General features: G+C 47.9%; 1 protein-coding gene across 4 annotated transcripts in view; it reads left to right on the top strand.

The window, feature by feature from the left end:
• LOC311510470 (uncharacterized protein) overlaps window positions 1-20006 on the top strand; it is a 39856-nt gene extending 19850 nt beyond the window's left edge. The window contains exons 10-16 of one of the 4 annotated variants that reach the window (XM_084610132.1): window positions 3283-3350; window positions 4042-4168; window positions 7352-7413; window positions 7535-7704; window positions 8229-8759; window positions 18831-18973; window positions 19263-19990. In XM_084610132.1, coding sequence (XP_084466258.1) covers window positions 8237-8759; window positions 18831-18925 — 618 coding nt within the window. In that variant the 5' untranslated portion in view covers window positions 3283-3350; window positions 4042-4168; window positions 7352-7413; window positions 7535-7704; window positions 8229-8236 and the 3' untranslated portion in view covers window positions 18926-18973; window positions 19263-19990. Of the gene's footprint in view, window positions 1-3282; window positions 3351-4041; window positions 7322-7351; window positions 7414-7534; window positions 7705-8228; window positions 8760-18830; window positions 19111-19262 lie in introns of those variants that run through there. The other 3 variants (XR_014709093.1, XR_014709094.1, XR_014709095.1) reach the window with 3 other exon arrangements.
• The last annotated feature ends 3152 nt before the right edge of the window (window positions 20007-23158 follow it).

Raw genomic sequence — 23158 nt, 5'->3', positions numbered from 1 at the left:
GCGGGAATCCCCCAATGTCACTCCCTTTGTTCTGCTCTTCTCTCCCATTTGGTTCCCAGACTTTGTTACTGGGAGGGTTTCAAAATGTCTCGCTGATTTAGTGCTAGTGGGAGGGGCCGGTCAGTGCTGTAATCAAGTGACCAAACATTTCCCCAGCATAGAATCGTAGAAGGAATGAACCATGAGAGGGCATCTAGACCAGCCCCCAGCACTGAGGTGTTTGTCCAATCTGTCCTTAAAAACCTCGAATGATGGGGATTCCATCACCTCTCTTGCTAATCTATTCCAATGCTTAATTAGGTTTTTTCACAATTGAGTCACATGGTTGACTCAGATTCAATCTGTGATCCCCTATAATCCCTGATCGTTTTCAGTAGTACTATCTCGTAAACAGCTCTTCCCCACTTGGTCGTTGTGCATTTGGTTTTCCTTCCCTAACTCTGGTACTTTGCACTCGTCTTTATTGAATTTCATCTCATTCATTCAGCCCAGTTCTCCAATTTGTAAATGTTACCTTGAATTCTAATCCTGTCCTCCAATGTGCTTGCAACCCCTTGCAACTGCTATTATCTGCATATTTAGACCGCATGCTCTCCAGTCAGTGATCCAAGTAATTAGTGAAAATATTGAATATATCAGATCCAGGACTGGCCCCTGGGTACTCCATTGTATACGTCCTCTCAGTTGGACAGTGAACCACTAATGATTCCTGTCTGAGTACAGCCTTTCAACAACATTTTCATCCATTTTATAGCACTTTCATGTTCACCACATTTCCCTTGTTCACTATGAGAATGTCACGGGGAGCCTGTGTCAAAAGCCTGACTAAAATCAAGATATGTCATGTCTACAGTGTCCAGTACCCCTGTGAAAGCAGAACATTAGATTGACTTGGCATTATTTGTTTTTGCAAATCCATGCTGGCTATAACTTAACACCTTACTGTCCTCTATGTGCTTACAAATTGATGGTTTAATAATTTGTTCATTCCTGGCTTTATTCCCCAGTCCTCTTTGTTCCCCTTTTAAAAGATCGGTACTCTGTTTGCCCTCCTCCAGTCTTCACTGTTCTCCAGGCGTTCTCAAAGATAATTGCAAATGGTTCCGAGATTGCTTCAGCTCATTCCTTGAGCGCCCTAAGATGAATTTTATGGCTGACTTTAACGTATCTAACATGTGTAACTTCCACAGCAATTTGTCCATGATTCAGAGTTTTGTAGGATTCCTTTTTATTGTCTGGTCATGAAAGAACTGCTCACAGACCCATATTTGCAGCTTACTATTCTGTCTGTCTTTCCTTCCCATTGTGATAGTTTGCTGTTTCTCAGAGACAGCATTAACAGAGCAACGACCAGCTCTCCTGAGCTTTAGTCTCCTTAGAATCTTATTCCCATGGGACTTCACTGTGACAGGTTTGGGTCCTTTGGGGTGTCACCTGATGTGCTGGGGTGCCACTGAGGCAGCCTATTCTACCAGCCTCGGTGCCCTTTACCTGGCTGGGTTAGGCTCACAAGCCTCTTCCAGTCAAGCACACGGGCAGGGCCATGCCCAGCTGCACAGAAAGAGAGAGATCCGCTCTGGAAATACTCATCTTTAGGGGCTTGCCCCAGCACTCTGGTGCCCACTCCCTTTAAGCGGTACACGCTCCAAGGTTTTATGAAATTTGCCCCTTCCCTCAATGTGGAGGGATATATGCACAACTTCTTGCCCCACCCCCCCGCAGGTAGAAATTACATAAACTTGGTTAAATTATAAACAAGAAATAAGTTTATTAACTACAAAAGGTGAATATAAGAGTTAAACAAATCAGATTACTGACCAAATAAAGCAAAATACGCAAGCTAAGCTCAATATACTTAAAAAAACAGGTTACACAATGTAATTTCTTACCCTAAATGTTATTTTAGGCAGGTTGCAATGTTTCAGAGTTCCAGTTATATTACTTTTCAGACTGGACCTGTCTCAGTCTGGACTCCCCCGCCCCCCTCTCCTTCCCCCTCCGGCCTTCTCTTCAGGAGGCTTTAGCAGTCTTTCTTCTTGGATAGACAGGCCTCGGAGAGGAGTCGTTTTATTTGCCTACCTCCCCACCCTTAAATAGGATTTACATAAGGTGAGAATCCTTTGTTTTCCAAGGTGAGTATCCGGTGACAAGACCACCTGACTCTGTAGTATCACAGCGTCCAGGAGTCAGTGGCAGCATAGAGCCTTTTCACAGTCCATTGTTCTTGCTGATGGCCCATCCGTCCTGTCTGGCTTTTCCATTGTTGTACCTGAAGTGTTAGCAGTGGGCGTCACCCAAAGTAGCATAGTTGAAATACAGATACATAGTCAATATTCCCAACTTCAGATATAGAAATGATATGTGCACAGAAATTGGATAATCGTAGTCAGTAAATTATAACCTTTCCAATGATATCTTACAAGACCCATCTTGCACAGAGTACATCTCGGTTATCTCCTATTCATTTCATAAGCATATTTTCATAAAGAATATGGAGGGAAATGTCACACTCACATACCAGTTTTCACAGTTTGTTGAAGTCTGCTTTTTTGAAGTCCGTTGTCCTTATTTTCCTGCTCTAACGCGTTTCTTTTCTTCGAATCACGAAATCATCATTTCATGAACACTTTTGCCCATATAGATTCATATATATTAAGGTCAGAAGGGACCATTATGATCATCTAGTCTGACCTCATGCACAATGCAGGCCACAGAATCTCACCCACCCACTCCTGCAATAAACCTCTCACCTATGTCTGAGCTATTGAAGTCCTTAAATCGTGGTTTAAAGACTTCAAAGTGCAGAGAATCCTCCAGCAAGTGACCCGTGCGCCCTGCTACAGAGGGATCTTCCAATCTGCCCTGGAGGAAAATTCCTTCCCGACCCCAAATATGGCGATCAGTTGAACCTTGAGCATGTGGGCAAGATTCACCAGCCAGATACCTTCCATTTCCTAACTAACTCCCGCCTGTTAGTCAGAATCAACCCTAAAATGCCCATCCCCCTGGTTACTACGTCCATCTTCTGAAGCAAACAGATGTCCCCAACGCATTCCGAGAACTTATTGGACACTTTGTGTTTGTTTGAATTCCTTTTCTAACGGGTGTCTCGGTAGTTAAAGTCCCATGTCCCCCCATCCTCCCCATTACTAATTGTGTTTTGAATATTTCTCTTATTTGCATGATAAAGTCGAGAACATCAGTCTGCAGTGAAAGAGCCGGGGGGAATTGTGATGTGACGTTACTGTCCTGTTCTGACACGTCCCCTTCTTGCCCTGACAGGCTGCAACGTTACGTCCCATCCTTCCAGGGACCAGGGAAGGGAAATGGCTGCTGTGGGGCCAGTTCAGGTAGGGATTATCGGGGAGTTGTTGGTGGGCTCCTGTTGGCGGGAGAAGGGCAGTAAAGACATAGGAGGTGGGTGCTTCTGTGGGTGGTCGGCAGGTGGGAGGGGGCAGGAAATACACAGGTTGGAGAAAGGGAGGGGGACAGGGTGTGACAAACCTGCCGGGATTTGTTCACGGTGGGGCCTAGATTCTAGCAATAGACCCATGGGGTTTGTGGGTGGAAATTCCCTAATTTGTCAAGCAGGGAACACTCCCCCCTTGACTGGGCTGGGGAAATGTACCAGACTCCAGTACTGGAGTCTGAACTTAATAGCCCGAGGGCAACCCCCAGTGAGGCCCGGGGAAGACACCCCATCCCTTTCCATCCAACTGCTAGCACGGGGTGGGGTTGGGATTCCTACCAGGGGCCTGGCTGCCCCTGGACCCTCCTGGGGGCTCAATCTCTTGTATCCACTTCTGGCTGGAAGGTGAATGTTGACCGTGAAGACCCCGGCCATCTCTGTCTGCTAGAAGGGGTTGGGGCTCTCTCTCTTTCTCCCCTTACCCTGATGCCTCTTGGCTGCTCTGATGAGAAGGGGGTCGGATCCTGCCTGCCTGCCTCCCAGAGCTTCCATGTGATTGGCCCTCCTCCCCTGTGAACGGTGGGCTTGTCACTGGGCAGCAGGTGCAGAGTGGGGGGCTCTTGCTCTTTCAGGGGCCGGTGACTTTCGAGGAGGTGGCTGTGTATTTCACTGAGGAAGAGTGGGCTCTGCTGGACCCCGCTCAGAGAGCCCTCTACGGAGACGTCATGCGGGAGAATTATGAGAATGTGACCTCGCTGGGTAAGGATTCCTGTCCCCTCGGTTCTTAACAGGAGAAATGAAGAGTTAAGGTTCACATTGCACCCTCAAGTTTTTCCTTGTTTCAGCAACCCACTGACAGGCCAATGACACACAGACTAGCACTCGACCCTCCCCGCTACAGAACGCTTTGGGAGCAGAGCACAAGCGCAGGACAGCACAAACGCTAACACCGTCTCTTTGCTAAGGCAAAACTTGGGGTTAGGTCCGATGTAGGGAACGGAAGCTGCCTACCCCTGGCCTGCACTCAGACACTGAGCCTACTGCGCACAATCCATCTCAGACTTTCATAATGTCACCAACCCTTTACCCTTCCAATGAAGATTCCTTCCGAGTCAGTGCCTTCACTTACCCCTTACTGAGCCCCGGAGACCCCTAGCATGTACGGCACCAGCCTGCTGACGATCCTTGTGGCAAGAACACGCCCTTGTGCGCCCTTATTGACGCTGCCTACGCCGCTCAGCATTGAAATGAGGAATACCTGTTCCTTACAGTTTCACGTGCACCTCTCTTCATGGCACAGCTCTGCCCAGCTGCTCCAACTAGTCCCTCCACCGTTCATTTAAAGCTGCAGCTGGCACAGTGCACACTGCTGGAGTGAATGTGGAGAAATGCTGGTATTAAAATCTGAGGAAGGTAAAACACACAGCGGCATGTTCTTAGTCCTTCCTTCTGTTGATCAATAAATTTTTAGGCTGGGGGAGACTATTAGGTCATCTAGTCTGACCTCCTGTGTAATACAGGCCATGGAGTTTCATCCAGTTACCATTGCAGTGCGCTGAATTCCTTGTGTTTGATGAAAATATCTTCCAGAAAGGCATGCTGTCCTGACTTGAAGACTTCAAGAGATGGAAAATTTGCCCCTTCCTTGGGTAGTTTGGTAACCTTGGCACCACCCTTCCTGACCTATTCCCAGTGATATTTGCCAGCTCCAGGGCTAGGGGGTAGGGGCGGAGTTAAGGTTACATTGCAGGGGTGGTGTGTAGTTTAGTTCTTCATTTCCTGGTTTTCAGAGGTTTTATTTTTCACCAGCATCCACATGCTGGACGGGCATGAGGCAGCACTAGTCATCCTTAACTCTGCTTAATGTACTTTGGTGGCCTTTAATGTCCTTGGTTTTCTGTTTCATGGACTTTTTTTGCCACTGTAACTATGTTGACACTACGTTTTTGCTGCAATTCATGTCCAGTGGGGATGCAATTTTTGACATCGCTAACTGACAGAGCAATGGGCTTAGAGGCAGTTCCAGCACCTCAGGTGACAAGAGGGTCTCTGTGACCCAACCCATCACAGGGGGGTCTGGTGAGGGGTAGGAAGGGAAGGATTCAGGGAGTCAGAGATTGTAGCTCTTCACCGAGGCTGCTTTTGCTAAAGTCTCTAATGACCGGTCCCTAGGCAAAGCTCAGAACCAGCACTCCCTCCTCCTCCTCCTCCTCCTCCTCCTTGACCTGTCAGCTGTCTGACACTACTGATTATGGTTGTCTTCTTGAAATCTGATCTTCCCTTATCCTCTCCTGCTTAGGGTTAGGGTAGGGAGAAGTAGTAACTGGCTTGTTCTGCGGCATGGGATGTTTAGGTTGGATATTAGGAAAAACTTCCAACTGTGCATATAGATAAGTACAGAAATACGTTACCAAGAGAGGTTGTGGAATCTTGGTCACTGGAGGTTTTTAAGAAGAGGGTAGTCCGACGGTCTATGTATACTTGGTCCTGTCTCAGGGCTGGAGGATGGACTAGCTGACATCTTGAGGTCCTTTTACCCTGTGTGTTTCTGTGATTTTATGGTTCATTATCCTAGCCCTTCACTTTGACCTTGTCTCCCTCTGGAGAATGGGGGCTTTATTTAGTAGGTTTTTTTAATGAAAAATATGCATGGGTCAGCTTCCTTCTCAATTTGCTTTGTTAGCCACTTGGTGTGAAGGAATGAATTCCTCTTCTGGGATGGGGATGTAATTCCTGTTGAAGTAGCATAGGTCAGTCTCCATTTACATGGAAACACTATCAAGGACTATCCACATATGTATGAAGCACACTGGACAATGGAAGTCTCCTGAAGGTTAATGTGTAATGACTGGGTCCAAGGGAAGCAGAACACGGGAACACAACTGCACTGCACTTTGGGACACAGGAACTACGGTACAAACAGACTGGGCTTAAGTTTGCTGCTATCCAGGGCAAAAAAACAAGGCAACACAGAGAGAGAGAGAGAGAGGTTGCAGATTGGTCTGGAGCTCGGTCTCTTAAGCCTGAACTGCAGTGTCTACACCAGTGGTCTGTGTACCCCTGGGGTACGCAGGGGTCTTCCAGAGTTGCTATGGAAAAATCACTCGCTAAGTCAGTACAAAGTAAAATTTCATACAATGACTTGCTTATGCTCATCTATATACTATGCTGTCATAAGAATAAAGGGAAGGGTAATCACCTTTCTGTATACAGTGCTATAAAATCCCTCCTGACCAGAGGCAAAACCCTTTCACCTGTAAAGGGTTAAGAAGCTAAAATAGCCTTGCTGGCACCTTTCCAAAATGACCAATGAGGAGACAAGATACTTTCAAAGCTGGAGGGGGGAAACAAAGGGTCTCGCTGTCTGTGTGATGCTTTTGCCGGGAGCAGATCAGGAATGCAGTCTCAGAACTTCTGTTAGTTAGTAAGTAATCTGGCTAGAAATGCGTTAGATTTCCTTTTGTTTAATGGCTGGTAAAATAAGCTGTGCTGAATGGAATGTATATTCCTGGTTTTGTGTCTTTTTGTAACTTAAAGTTTTGCCTAGAGGGATTCTCGATGTTTTGAATCTGATTACCCTGTAAGGTATTTACCATCCTGATTTTACAGAGGTGATTCTTTTACCTTTTCTTAAATAAAAATTCTTCTTTTTAAGAACCTGATTGCTTTTTCATTGTTCTTAAGATCCAAGGGTTTGGGTCTGTGTTCCCCTGTACAAATTGGTGAGGATTTTTATCAAGCCTTCTGCAGGATAGGGGGTGTAGGGCTTGGGGGGATATTTTGGGGGAAGACGTCTCCAAGTGGACTCTTTCCCTGTTCTTTGTTTAACATGCTTAGTGGTGGCAGCATAGGGTTCAAGGACAAGGCAAAGTTTGTACCTTGGGAAAGTTTTTTTTTTTTACCTAAGCTGGTAAGAAGAAGCTTAGGGGGTCTTTCATGCAGGTCCCCACATCTGTACCCTAGAGTTCAGAGTGAGGACAGAATCTTGATATACGCACTGAAATGTAAGTACAATATTTATATTCCGATTATTTATTTTATAATTAGATGGTAAAAATGAGCAAGTCAGCAATTCACGGTGTGTGGTGACACTTTTGTATTTTTATGTCTGATTTTATAATCAAGTAGTTTTTAAATGAGGTGTAACTCAGAGGTACGCAAGACAAATCGGACTCCTGGAAGGGGCACAGTAGTCTGGAAAGCCACCGGTCTACACAGCTGTTTTTAATGGGCTAGCACCTACAGGGGAGCACCCACAGGGAGACACATCTCAAAGAACCATCATTGATGCACAGGTTGAGTAATTTCTTCTTTTGCTGTTACCTGATCTCACTGGTCATCTTTCCCATGAGCAGGGTTCCCAGTTTCCAAACCCGATGTCATCTCCCAGCTGAAACGAGGGGAAGAGCCGTGGGCCCCAGATATCTGGGGCTCAGAGGAAAGAGGGGTCCTGAGAGGCAGCCGCGTGGGTGAGGGATGATTAAACCTACTCAGTGCTTGAAAGGAAACAGCTGGGATTCCCAACAAAGACCTTGTGAGGTCTCTGAGTTCAGGATGGTCCCCAGCAGGTGTCGTATCCTCAGGGCAGATACTGTTCATGGCTCCCTACCAATCCTAACTCCTGGCAGTAGTTCCCTCCCGAAACTCCCTTCTCCCTGGGGAGTGTTTGGATGGGAACTGGATTCAGAATTGATGCCCTCCTTTCTCCCCTTTGGGGAAAATTCAGTCCCTGGTTTTTTTCCATCTTCAGCTTTTCTCTTGGTTTGTTCCCCCCTTTTCACTTCTGGCTTCTGAGGTTTTCCTTTCTCTGTCCCAGCAGGTGATGGGATGGTGAGAGAGACTGTGGAGCAGAATCCTCAGCAGGAAGCTGAACGAGTGGAACCGCAGGGGATGTTATTGCAAAGATGCAAAGGGAGTGTGTCCAGGAGTTGTGAGCAGGGAAAAGGCTCTCAGGGGCAGCACAGGCCAGAGAAGCGTCAGGGAAACCAGCTGGTGCAGAAAGTTGGAATACCTGTTAATTATCGGGGAACTCACGAAGGCCTCAAGGAAACCATGTCCCAGCAGAGAATCCTGACAGGAGAGAGAAATAACATGGGCTATGAGTGTGGGAAAAAGTTCAGGAGGCGCTCACACCTTATTACCCGTCAGAGAATTCACACCAGAGTGAGCCCCTGTGGCTGCTGCAAGTGTGGGAAAACCTTCACTCAGCACTCACATCTTATTCTCCATCAGAGGATCCGCACAGCGGAGAAACCCTATGAATGCTGTGAGTGCGGGAAAACCTTTGCTCGGCGCTCAGGCCTTATCGTACATCAGAGGATCCACACGGGAGAGAAACCCAACGAATGCTGTGAGTACGGGAAATTCTTCCATCACAGATCTTCTTTTATTTATCACCAGAGAAGCTGGTGACCTCCTAGATGACCTCCTGAGGTCCCTTCCAACCCTGATATTCTATGATTGTTAATCACCAGGTTCCCCCATTAGGGACCGATTGCCTCGTTCCCAGTTGTTCCTACGTTGCACTGGGTTCTGCTGAATAGCAGTTGGGTTTTGTACCATTTTTCTCATAAGAACATAAGAGTGGCCAAACTGGGTCAGACCAAAGGTCCGTCCAGCCCAGTATCCTGTCTCCCAACAGTGGTCAATACCAGGTGCCCCAAAGGGAGTGATCCTAACAGGTAAGGATCAAGTGATTTCTTGCCTGTCATCCACCTCCACCCTCAAGCAGGGACACCATTCCTTACCTAATAGCTATTAATGGACTTAACCTCCATGAATTTATCTAGTTCTCTTTTAAACCCTGTTATAGTCCTAGCCTGCACAACCTCCTCAGGCAAGGTGTTCCACAAGTTGACTGTGCGCTGTGTGAAGAACTACCTTTTATTTTTGTTTTAAACCTGCTGCCCATTAATTTCATTTGGTGGCCCCGAGTTCTTGTATTATGGGAACAGGTAAATAATTTTTCCTTATTCAATTTCTCCACACCACTCATGATTTTAAATATCATATCCCCCTTAGTCTCCTCTTTTCCAAGCTGAAAAGTCCTGGTCTCTTTAATCTCTCCTCATATGGGACCCGTTGCAAACATTTGAGTTGCCCTTCTCTGAACCTTTTCTAATGCCAGTGTATCTTTTTTGAGATGAGGAGACCACATCTGTACGCAGTATTCAAGATGTGGGTGTACCATGGATGTATATAGGAGCAATAAGATATTTTCTGTCTTATTCTCTATCCCTTTTTAAATCATTCCTAATGTCCCGTTTGCTTTTTTGACTGCCGCTGCACATTGCATGGACATCCTCGGAGAACTGTCCACGATGATTCCAAGATCTCTTTCCAGATTAGTTGCAGCTAAATTAGCCCCCATCATATTGAATGTATCGTTGGGGTTATTTTTTCCGATGTGCATTACTTTACGCTTATTCACATTAAATTTCATTTGCCATTTTGCTGCCTAATAACTTAGTTTTGTGAGATCTTTTTGAAGTTCTTCACAGTCTGCTTTGGTCTTTACTATCTTGAGCAGTTTAGTATTGTGACGAAGTGGGACTGTTCTTAATGTTTCCCCTGAATAGTGTGGGAGTGCCTCAGTTTCCCCTATGCAGTTCTTAAGTATCTAGGTGGTGGGATAAGGGTGTATGATCATTGCAGAGCCCTAGAGGTGTGTGCAGGGGTCTGGACACAGAGAATGGCAACACCCTGTTTCCTGGCAACTGATGGCCTGGCCCTTCCCCCCTGCAAGGTGAGAGCTAAAGGGTTGAAGACAAAGAGATCAGGTGACCTGGCCCAGGAAAGGGACAAAGGGGAGGAGGGGCTGGAGAGAGTTTCAGTTTGGGCACGCTGGGGACATGGAGTGAAGTGCAGATGGGGTTGTCTGGCTCAGTGCCCCCCAAAATGGACCCAGCTGAGGGGTCCTGTTCTCTGTACCTACAAGCTCTGTTTTAAACCATGTTCCTATCATCTAATAAACCTCTGTTTTGCTGGCTAGAGTCACGTCTGACTGCAAAGTTGGGGTGCAGGACCCTCTCGCTTCCCCAGGACCCCGCCTGGGCAGACTTGCTGTGGGAAGCGGACGGAGGGGCAGAGGATGCTGAATGCTCCGAGTTCAGACCCAGGAAGGTGGAAGCCGTGTGAGCTTCTCGCCCTGCAGACAGGCTGCTCACAGAGAGGAGACTTCACCCGAGTCCTGCCTGGCTTCGTAGGGAGCAGTTCCAGAGCATCGCCCCTGGACTCTGTGACAAGTATCCTCTGCAAACTTTGCCACCTCACTGTTTACCCCTTGCTCCAGATCATTTAAGAATAAGTTGAATAGGATTGGTCCTAGGACTGACCCTTGGGGAATACTGCTAGTTACCCCTCTCCATTCTGAAAATTTACCATTTATTCCTATCCGTTGTTCCCTGTCTTTTAGCCAGTTCTCAAACCATGAAAGGATCTTCCCTCTTATCCCCTGACAACTGAATTTACATAAGAGCCTTTGGTAAGAAACCTTGTCAAAGGCTTTCTGGAAATAGCCTAAGTACACTATGTCCACTGGATCCCCCTTGTCTACATGTTTGTTGAGCCTTCAAAGAACTCTAATAGATTAGTACAGGGGTGGCCAACCTGTGGCTCCACATGAAGCTCTTCAGAAGTTAATATGTGGCTCCTTGTCTAGGCACCGATTCTGGGGCTGGAGCTATAGGTGCCAACTTTCCAATGTGCCCCCCACTTCACCCCTACCCATGAGCCTGCTATGCCCTCGCTCCTCTCCCTCCCCCTCCAAGCCTCCTGCATGCCACAAAACAGCTGATCGGGAGGGATGGGGAGGCGCTGATGGGCAGCCGGTGGGCACTGGGAGCAGGCGAGAGCTGATGGGGGGGCTGCTGACATATTACTGTGGCTCTTTGGCAATGTACATTAGTAAATTCTGTCTCCTCCTCAGGCTCAGGCTGACCCCTTCAAAGAACTCTAGTAGATTAGTTTCAGAGTAGCAGCCGTGTTAGTCTGTATTCACAAAAAGAAAAGGAGGACTTGTGGCACCTTAGAGACTAACAAATTTATTTGAGCATAAGCTTTCGTGATTTCCCTGTACAGAAACCGTGTTGACTTTTGCCCAACAATTTATGTCCTTCTGTGTGTCTTACAATTTTATTCTTTACTATTGTTTCAACTAATTTGCCCAGTACTGACATTAGACTTACTGGTCTGTAATTGCCGGGATCACCTCTAGGGCCCTTTTTTAAATATTGGCATTATATTAGCTATATTCTCAATGTAAATATAACAGAGAAGGTGCAGGGATAGAGGGTGTCACGAAGTGGGGATTTTCCCTTGTTATGTTGTATGTGAGTTTTACTGTTGAGCCTATGTGAGTTTTACTGTTTTGCATGAATACTGTGTGTGCCCCAGTTTCCCTGTGTGCTGCACCAATACCTTGGTGGTGGGAATAGGGGTGTGTGACTTCGCTGAGACCTCTGGAGCAGGTGAGGCTGCTCCAGCTGCCTGCACCTGTGCTATGACCAGTGTGTGACGTTGCAGTCCGTAGGCTTTATGGAAATATGCTTACTAATACGCTTTACGATAAATACCCCTTGTATGGTGTCATTAGAAAGCCTGTAATCTACAAAGTGTGTTCATCCTATTTGTTTGCATGTAGTATTTCTATATCTGGAGCTAGGAGAATAAGCTATAAAATTGTATCACTGATGTAAACATATTAAGTAGAGGCCATTAAGGGTGTTCCAGAAACAATCAGTTGTAAATGGCCTTAGTTACTTGAAAGCCTTCCTGTGTACATGTGGGCTACCCCATGGGGAATGGAGACTAGGGGTTTTACAGTGACATGTGATGTGACCATGTCACCTGGTACTGAAATCCATCTTAAATCTGGTACTTTTCCATTTAGAAGGAGGGGTGGGGACCCAGAGAGACAAAAGATTCCCGCCTTGTGCCAAAGGTATAAAAGGGGGTGTAGCAGGACAAAGGGGGCCAATCATGAGAAATCCCCTGCTTACCACCTGAGATGTCTGCTGGAACTAACATTACCTGGGGAAAGGTTTCAGAGTAGCAGCCGTGTTAGTCTTTATCCGTAAAAAGAACGAGGAGTACTTCTGGCACCTTAGAGACGAACAAATTTATTAGAGCATAAGCTTTCGTGAGCTACAGCTCACTTCATCGGGGGGAGAATCTCCCCACTATATTTTCCACTGTATGCATCCGATGAAGTGAGCTGTAGCTCACGAAAGCTTATGCTCAAATAAATTGGTTAGTCTCTTAGGTGCCACAGGTCCTCCTTTTCTTTATACCTGGGGAAAGGATTGGGCCCAGACGAGGAAGGAGTCTAATCTGTGAAAGAAGCTTATTGGAACATCTCTGAGGGGGGGAGATTACCTGTCATCAGTTTCTTAGGCCAGGCCTACACTAAGGGGGGGATCGACCTGAGAATACGGGAATAGCGTAGCTGAAGTTGACGTAATTAGGTTGACTTACCTCGGTGTCTTCATGGTGGCGAGTCGACTGCTGTCGCTCCCCTGTCTACTCTGCTTGTGCCTCTTGCGGCGCTGAAGTACCAGAGTCGACAGGAGAGCGCTTGGGGTTCGATTTATCATGTCTAGACTAGACATGATAAATCGACCCCCGATCGATGGATCGCTACCCGCCCTTAATGTATTAGGCTTAGACTTGCGTGTTTTTCTTTATTTTGCTGGGTGACTTACTTTGTTCTGTCCGTTATTACTTGAAACCACTACAATCCTACTTTTTATAACATCATTTGTTTTTGTTTTTTTTTAATATATTTTTATAAGGAGATATACCTATCTCATAGAGCTGGAAGGTACCTTGAAAGGTCATCGAGTCCCATCCTCTGCCTTCACTAGCCGGACCAGGTACTGTCCCAGACAGATTTTTTGCCCCAGATCCCTAACTGGCCCCTCAAGGATTGAACTCCCAACTCTGGGTTTAGTAGGCCAATGCTCAAACCACTGAGCTATCCCTCCCCCCTGTTTTCACTTAAAACCTGCAGCTCTGGGAGCGTGGTTCAGACCCTGGGTCTGTGTTGCAGCAGGCTAGTGTGTCTGGCTCAACAAGACAGGGTTCTGGAAGTCCCAAGCTAGCAGGGAAAACAGGCTCTGAGGTAATTTCAGCACGTCAGGTGACAGTCCCAAGGGGGCATCTGTGACTGAACGACTCCCCAAGATGGACTTGGCCGAAAGTCACTGATTTCTGTGCTAACAAGTTCTGTTTTACGCCATGTTCCTGTCGAATAATAAACCTTCTGTTTTACCCGCTGGCTGAGAGTCACTGCGGAGCTGGGGTGCAAGGCCCTCTGGCTTCCCCAGGAGCCCCGTCCGGGCGGACTCGTTGCGGGAAGCACACGGTGTGGAAGGGGATGCTGAATACTTCGAAGTCAGAGCCAGGAAGGTCGAAGTTGTGTCAGCTTCTTGCCCTGGTGACAGTGTACTGAGAGAGAGGAGACATGCTCCCCCAGAGTCCTGACTAGCTTCATATGGAGTAGTTCCAGAGCATCGCCTGGTGACTCTGACTTGTGGGGAGGGGAGAGAGTGTGTATTTTCAACCTCTGTGACACCTGAAGTGGTGAGTCGGAGGGATTCCCACCTTCTGAATTACTCCAGCAGTGTTTCCTCTTTTTGAACCATGTAGAATTGATCTCCACTTTCTACAGTTCCACCGCTCAATGTGTCCTATGATTCAAGGTTCTCAGCTTTCTGTTTGTGGATCACAATTTGTTTTCTTTGCCCCTAAAACAGTAATTTAGGGCCTGAGATGAAAGTATCACAGACCTGGATGGGGAATTTGAATGGATCTGAAATACAGTGAGATGATTTGGAGTTTAAATCCCAGTTTCCACCTGTTGGCAAAGCCTGTTGTAGGACTTCTCCTACTGAGATGGGATTGTTTGCAGATGGGGAGGCTGGCTGGTTTGCTTTTTGTTTTTTTCCATTATGACAATACTAGAACTTTTGTAAATAATATGACTTAAATTAATGAGTGAAGGAGGTTTGAATGGCTCAGAGGAGAATGCAATGGGAGAATCTCTTGTCCTGATTCGGAGTCGTACAACCAATAGGACTAACCTGCTTGCTTGCATAGATGTATTTTTTTCGTATACATTTAAGTATTTGGTTTATTTTAATAGGTTTAGAGATTAATATTAAAGTAAGCTTGGCTGTAACGCAAGAGACCTAAAGGCCATATCCTGTATGTTAAGCTAAGGAAAGTTAACACATCTATATTAAGACCATTTACCCAGAAAAGTAAAGTTAACCTATATCTTGTTACCTAAATAAATAAATATTCACACATATGTCTATAACCTTCTATCTAGACCAACAGATAATGAAGAATGGCGTAGGGTTTTTTAATGTGGTACCCACAGACTTAACAGGAACATCACAAGGAAACTTAACGTGCGTATATACGTGTCATCAATACGTCCAATTGTGGGTGAGGAATAAAATTTGGGCATAGGAGGAAGGATTTCTGGCACTTGTGCCCTATAAAAGAGGTGACCCACCTCGCTAGAGCACTTCACTCCTCCCCACTCACTCAACATGCTAAAAAAACTCCAGGGCCCAGCTGGGGTAGGGGGGCAGCTCTGGGGTTACGCCCTGAGGAGTGGGGAGCATTGGGGCTGCGGGTTTTTGCCCCGCAGGAGGCGTGGGGGCTCTGTGCTTCAGCTGCGGGGTCCTGCAGACACCCTGAAATCAGCTCATAGACCTCTGGGCGTCATGCTGCCCTACACGCTATTGCAGTAATGTTTGTACAAGGTGTGACGCTGGCAGAGCAGCTTATGTCAGAGTGTATTCAGGCCAATTGATGTGTGTATTAGTATAGAACAAAGCGATTGTTAAATGTTCAAATGTATTGGGTGTTTAAACCTCCTGAAAACTAGTGGAATGTTGTTTGCACTGTTTTCACTTATCTGTATCCTGTTACAATGTAATAGCAAAGAGTTGCATTGTGTAGACCCCTGTAACTAAATAACCCATCAAACGAGAATGAAGGTTTGTGGAATGCAAATGAAGAAAAGGTTAATTTCAAAACAAGTGGTGTTAAGAAGCGAGATTCCTGGGCCGGGGGCCGGGGGGGGAGCGGGAGGGTGTGGTTTGCACTGTTGTTGCACATGGTGGGAATGGGGAACTGGGCTCTGCCTTAAAGCGGTGTCAGGCTTAGGGGGGCTGGGTTCAGAGCTGGAGGTTAGGGTTGGGGTGAGGATTGGGCTACAGTTTTGGTTCAGGGGTTTAGAATTGGGGAGCAAGTTATAGGGTTAGGGTTCCAGTTGGGTTCCGGGTAGGGGGTGGGGTTTAGATTTTGCGGGGAGGGTTTGTCCAGCAGCAGCAGCAGCATAGAAGTGCGGGTGGCAATAGGGTGCCAGCCAATAGTGATAAGTCTGGGGTCTTTTAGGTCGTTTTAGTGTCAATAGCACCCTAGGGAAGGGGTAGGGTCATGTTTACGACAGGGGGCTAAACTGTTGGGGAAGGGGGTGGCAAGTTGACCCATCCCATTTTGCACTTCCCACACGGACATGCGCAATACGTCACATGTGTGGACGCACACACATCACACACGATGACACAAAATGACACACAGAACGACACACAACACCTCACACGGCACACAATGTGACACGGAAAGCATCACACACAAAACATCACACACACGACACCGACACACTTAACACAACACAACCCACAACCTGTCACACAACACGACCCACACACATTCAAGACGACACACAGCAAGTCGCATGTCACACACAGCACGTCGCACAGTTTGTCACATGTCGCACGTATCACTTCACACACAACACGTCGCACTACACACATGCACAACACGTGCGCACACGCACAACACGACATGACAAAAGGGCGCACAATACGACACAAAATGGCACACATGACACTGACACACACAGGACACTGACACGTCGCACGTGGCACACGTACGTCGCACACACAGCACGTCGCACAATACGTCGCACGTTGCATGTCACACGCACAACACGTAGCACACAGCACGTCGAGCGTTGCTCGCGCATCACACGTCGCAGGTGGTAGACTGCACGTCGTATATTGCACAACACATTGCACGTCACACACAACACGTCGCACACAGCCTGTCGCACGTTGTACACAGCATGTCACATGTTGCACACACAACACGTTGCGCGTCGCAGGCACGTTGCGCGTCGCACGTAAACAGCATGGCACACACACGTCGCACACGCACAACATGTTGAACATGCACACAATATGACACACGACCCGTCACACACACACAACACGACACACAAAGTGGCACCCAGCACGACACAAAAATCACAGATGACACCGACACACCATTCACACACTCAACACAACACACATCATGTCACATACACCAATACGTTGCATACACCAAGACCATTCACACTGACACAAACACGACACCGACACCTGAGACGACACACCTGACACCGACACACAGGACACTGAGATATACACGACACATACATGACACATGACCCACACCACACATGATGCACACCACACACGACACAGACACATACATGACACACGACACACACAACAGCGACACAGGACACACACACGACACAGGACATACGACACCGACACATGATTTGAGCACGACCTGAATTGGCCACCCACTGTCACTGTTGGTCCATGAGGGAAATGGTTTGTGCACTACCTGAATGGGCCACGCATTGGCCATTGCTCCGTGAGGGAAATGGTTGGTGCATTACCCTGACTGGCCACTGAGTGTCACGGTTGCTCTGTGAGGGAAATTATTTGTGCATTACCCTGACACATACACGACACACACACACCGACACATATACGACACATGACACCACCACATGACACATGACACACGACGCGCGCACACCACACCGACACATGGCATGCACACACCACACCGGCACCGGCACACGACACCAACACACGACATATGATACACAACACATGATACATGACACGGACACATGACACACACGACACTAACACACACGACACACAAACAACACCAACACAGGACACATATCATGCATGATGCCGACACCCACGTGCGCCGTCTCACACACACAACACCGACACACACAGTACACCGACACATGACACAGACGACACCGACATACGACACAGGACACCGACACATGACACACACACAGGACACCGACACCCACGTGCGCCGTCTCACACGCAAACACGTCTCGCACGCACAACGCCGACACCCACGCTCGCCGACTCTCACACGCACGACACGCGACGTCTCACGTCTGCCGACTCACCCAAGCACCACGCACGCCGTCTCACGCACGCACGCCGTCTCACGCACGCACGCTGTCTCACGCACGCCGACGCTCGCCAACATCTCACACACGTGATGTCTCTCACGCATCATCTCTCACACGCGCCGACACGCGCCATCTCTCACATGCACCAACACGCAATGTCTCTCACGCGCCGTCTCAAACACGATGCCTCACAAACGCCGATAGGCGCCGACACACGCGACGTCTCTCTCGCGTGCCCACACACACTCACACAGACAAAACGGCAGACAACATGACACAGAAATGACACACGACACCGACACATGACACACAATGGCAGACATGACATAGAAATGACACACGACACTGACACACACGAGACAACAAACACACACGCAACGACACACACACGAGACGACACACAACACCTCCCACAACACGCAAAACGGCAGACATGACGCAGCCAGCCCCAAACTGACTCCCCCTCCAGCTCCTCCTCCTCTAGGCTTTGTCTCTATCCTGGGCCAGGAGGTCACCGGACTCCTTTGTTCTCCAACCCTTTAGCTCTCAAGGGCCAGACCATCAGTTGCCAAGAAAGAGGGTGTCGGCCATTCTCTGTGTCCAGACCCCAGCACACACCCGCCCTCCAGAACTCTGCAACGATCATACACCCTTCTCCCACCACCTAGATATTTAAGAACTGCATAGGGGAAACTGAGGCACCCCCACACTATTCAGAGGAAACATGAAGAACAGTCCCGCTTTGTCACAGATGACTCCAGGAGGTGAATTGCTTGCTATCCTACCATGCTTCTCTCTCTCTCTCCTCTAGAATGTTAGCCAACACACACACTCTGCCTCTGTCTCTCTCTCTCCGTCCTTGCCTTTCCCAGTGCTATCTCCCTTTGTAGGACACGGGCAGGCACACTAGGTGTGCATCCCCACAGACTATGTCTCGGAAGCCAAGAAGAAGTAGGAGGGGACGAAAATCCTGCAGGGCAGTGCGTGTGAGCGTGGTCCAGCGACTGTCGGTGTTAACTCGATCTCTGTTCATCGAGTGGGGCCAATGCATGGATGAGGGTAAGATTTCCAGCACCAATGGAGCTTTGTGTCATGATAGCTCACGCTTGGCTTTTTCAGCCACTCTCACAGAGGAATTGTCCAGGAGCCCGAGCCAGAGGAGAAGTGGCCGAGGTGTACCTAAGCAGCTTGGACATCCTTCTAAGCAGACATGAAGAGTCATCAGCTTTCTGTCTCCCGCATGGACTGGCTCTGAGTAAGTGGTCCGTGCTTTGAATTCCTCGTCTGTGCTCGCCGCAGTATTTCTTCAGAGGCCGTGTGCTTCCTCTTTGGATACAGGAGTCTGTGAGATTACGGCTGATGAGAGGCCAGAGTCTGCTGTGCAGAGTGATTATTTCAGGTGCCTTTGCAAGGGGTGCTTTCTAGCTGTAGTACTAAAGACCTAATGGTGGGGAGGGTTGGGGCGGAATGCCGCTGTGCAGGAGAAGAAAAAAGAATAGCTTATGCGATGTTTACCACTGAGATGGTAACTTATTTGTTTTTCCTCCTCAGTCTGGGTTTAGTACAAACAGTTTACTCCCCTCATCGGATGGAAAGCAAGCGAGAGCAGTGAGCCCGCGAGCACTGTTGATGCAAGCCAGGAGTCCTCCAGTTGGCAGTGGAGCAGTCGCTAATGTCAGTGAGATAAGTGTCTGGTTTGGTTAAGGCTTTGTTCACGGCCCGCCTGGCTCCAGGTAGGGACTCCCCATTAGCTGGGGCTGGGTTTGTAAGAAATGGTTCCTGACCAGCTGTGGTTACGAGAGAGACAAGGTCCCCATTTTCAGGGGCTGCTCATTTCTCTGGCCAGGAACGGTGTCTCCTTCGCAGGAGAAGGTTGCATCTAGGAGGAGGACTCCAGCTGGTGAGTTGCTTGCCTTCCTCCCATGTTTTTCTCTCTTCTCTTGTGTGTTGGCCAACTTTCTCAGTCTCTCTCTCCTCTGCTCTCCTGGTGCCGTCTCCCTTTGTAGGACATGGGTAGGTGTGCATTCCCCCACGTGAGGTCTCGGGAACCATGGAGAAGTCGGAGCGGACGAATATCATGCAGGGCAGTAGAAACGTTGCTGAAAGTACCTGAAGAGACAGAGGAACTGAGAAGGGGGAAGTCCAGACCAAGACAGGAATCTAGTCTGCAAAGAGAAACAACGGGAAGTCTAAGCTACAGAAACTCTTCAAGTTGCCGAAAGACATTTAGAATGAGAAAATACTTCTTGAATCTAGTCTCCTGAAGATCTTAGGAGTAGTATGTGTGTGTATTTGTATTTGCTTAGTAATCTGCCTTCTTCTGTTTGCTATCCCTTACAATCACTGAAAATCTAACTTTTATAGTGAAACTATTTTTTGTTTATTATTATTATTATTTATTCTTAAACCCAGTTTGTGCAACTGGTGCTCCGTGAGGAAATGCTTTGTGTATTACTCCAAGGGGTTGCCCGGTGTCACTGTTGGTCCATGAGGGAAATGATTTGTGCACGACCTGAATTGACCACGCATTGGCCATTGCTCCGTGAGCGAAATACTTTCTGCATTACCCTGACTGGCCACCCAGTGTCACTGTTGCTCCGTGAGGGAAATGGTTTGTGCATTACCTGAATTCGCCATACAGTGTCACTGTTGCTCCGTGAGGGAAATTGTGCATTACCCAGAGTGGCCACCCAGTGTCACGGTTGCTCCGTGAGGGAAATTGTTCGTGCATTACCCTGACTGGCCACCCAGTGTCACTGTTGGTCCATCAGTGAAATTGTTGGTGTATTACCCAGAGTGGCAACCCAGTGTCACTGTTGCTCCGTGAGGGAAATAATTCGTGCATTACCCTGAGTGGCCACGGAGTGTCACTGTTGCTCCATGAGGGAAATGCTATCTGCATTACCCCGAGTGGCCACCGAGTGTCACTGTTGCTCCGTGAGGGAAATAGTTGGTGCATTACCCTGACTGGCCACCCAGTATCACTGTGGCCCCATGAGGGAAATGCTATCTGCATTACCCCGAGTGGCCACCCAGTGTCACTGTGGCAGCATGAGGGAAACTGTTGGTGCATTGCCCAAAGTAGCCACCCAGTGTCATAGAATCATAGAATATCAGGGTTGGAAGGGACCCCAGAAGGTCATCTAGTCCAACCCCCTGCTCGAAGCAGGACCAATTCCCAGTTAAATCATCCCAGCCAGGGCTTTGTCAAGCCCAACCTTAAAAACTTCTAAGGAAGGAGATTCCACCACCTCCCTAGGTAACGCATTCCAGTGTTTCACCACTCTCCTAGTGAAAAAGTTTTTCCTAATATCCAACCTAAATCTCCCCCACTGCAACTTGAGACCATTACTCCTTGTTCTGTCATCCGCTACCACTGAGAACAGTCTAGAGCCATCCTCTTTGGAACCCCCTTTCAGGTAGTTGAAAGCAGCTATCAAATCCCCCCTCATTCTTCTCTTCTGTAGACTAAACATCTCCAGTTCCCTCAGCCTCTCCTCATAAGTCATGCGTTCCAGTCCCCGAATCATTTTTGTTGCCCTCCGCTGGACTCTTTCCAATTTTTCCACATCCTTCTCGCAGTGTGGGGCCCAAAACTGGACACAGTACTCCAGATGAGGCCTCACCAGTGTCGAATAGAGGGGAACGATCACGTCCCTCGATCTGCTGGCAATGCCCCTACTTATACATCCCAAATGCCATTGGCCTTCTTGGCAACAAGGGCACACCGTTGACTCATACCCAGCTTCTCGTCCACTGTAACCCCTAGGTCCTTTTCTGCAGAACTGCTGCCTAGCCGTTCGGTCCCTAGTCTGTAGCGGTGCATTGGATTCTTCTGTCCTAAGTGCAGGACTTGGCACTTGTCCTTATTGAACCTCATCAGATTTCTTTTGGCCCAATCTTCCAATTTGTCTAGGTCCCTCTGTATCCTATCCCTTCCCTCCAGCGTATCTATCTCTCCTCCCCGTTTAGTGTCATCTGCAAAGTTGCTGAGGGTGCAATCCACACCATCCTCCAGATCATTTATGAAGATATTGAACAAAACCGGCCCCAGGACCGGCCCTTGGGGCACTCCGCTTGATACTGGCTGCCAACTAGACATGGAGTCATTGATCACTATCTGTTGAGCCCGACAATCTAGCCAGCTTTCCATCCGCCTTATCGTCCATTCATCCAGCTCATACTTCTTTAACTTGCTGGCAAGAATACTGTGGGAGACAGTGTCAAAAGCTTTGCTAAAGTCAAGGAACAACACGTCCACCGCTTTCCCTTCATCCGCAGAGCCGGTTATCTCGTCATAGAAGGCAATTAGATTAGTCAGGCATGACTTGCCCTTGGTGAATCCGTGCTGACTGTTCCTGATCGCTTTCCTCTCCTCTAAGTGCTTCAGAATTGATTCCTTGAGGACCTGCTCCATGATTTTTCCAGGGATTGAGGTGAGGCTGACTGGCCTGTAGTTCCCAGGATCCTCCTTCTTTCCTTTTTTAAAGATGGGCACTACACTAGCCTTTTTCCAGTTGTCCGGGACTTCCCCCGGTCGCCATGAGTTTTCAAAGATAACAGCCAATGGCTCCGCAATCACATCTGCCAACTCCTTTGGCGCTCTTGGATGCAACGCATCTGGCCCCATGGACTTGTGCGCGTCCAGCTTCTCTAAATAGTCCCAAACCACTTGTTTCTCCACAGAGGACTGGTCACCTCTTCCCCATGCTGTGCTGCCCAGCGCAGCAGTCTGGGAGCTGACCTTGTTCGTGAAGACAGAGGCAAAAAAAGCATTGAGTACCTTAGCTTTTTCCACATCCTCTGTCACTAGGTTGCCTCCCTCATTCAGTAAGGGGCCCACACTTTCCTTGACTTTCTTCTTGTTGCTAACATACCTGAAGAAACCCTTCTTGTTACTCTTAACATCTCTTGCTAGCTGCAACTCCAGGTGTGATTTGGCCTTCCTGATTTCACTCCTGCATGCCCGAGCAATATTTTTATACTCATCCCTGGTCATTTGTCCAATCTTCCACTTCTTGTAAGCTTCTTTTTTGTATTTAAGATCAGCAAAGATTTATTGCAGTTTGCTCACAATCACAGGTCCTTGTAATATTTAAAGCAATCTTAGTTTTACGAACTAGTACTCATTTCAGTTATGCCCATGATGGTTCGTCTGCACCCCAGTCGGGGATATTTCTGAAAGAGAGAAGGAGGACCCAAAAATAAGAGACAGCGACCTCATCGTTAGCTGTCCTCCTCTGTCTGTACTCACGGCAACAAGATCGCTTGATGGACAATTGGAGCATCACCGAACTGTGGGGAGGGCGGTTGTGGCTGGAAGTCTTTCCAGTTAGTATGAACTGCTGTAAGCTGTTGGGTGAGAAATCTTTTGGCTTTGAAATGGTATTTAGCTTGGTGATGTTTAGGAATTGGTTACAAAAGAAATAAAATGTCTAAGGCCATAA

Source organism: Lepidochelys olivacea (genome assembly GCF_965140295.1).
Source record: "Lepidochelys olivacea isolate rLepOli2 genome assembly, chromosome: 20".
Classification (NCBI taxonomy): domain Eukaryota; kingdom Metazoa; phylum Chordata; order Testudines; family Cheloniidae; genus Lepidochelys; species Lepidochelys olivacea.
The sequence above is the reverse complement of the archived record's forward strand: the minus strand, read 5'-3'. Positions and strand labels throughout refer to the sequence as shown.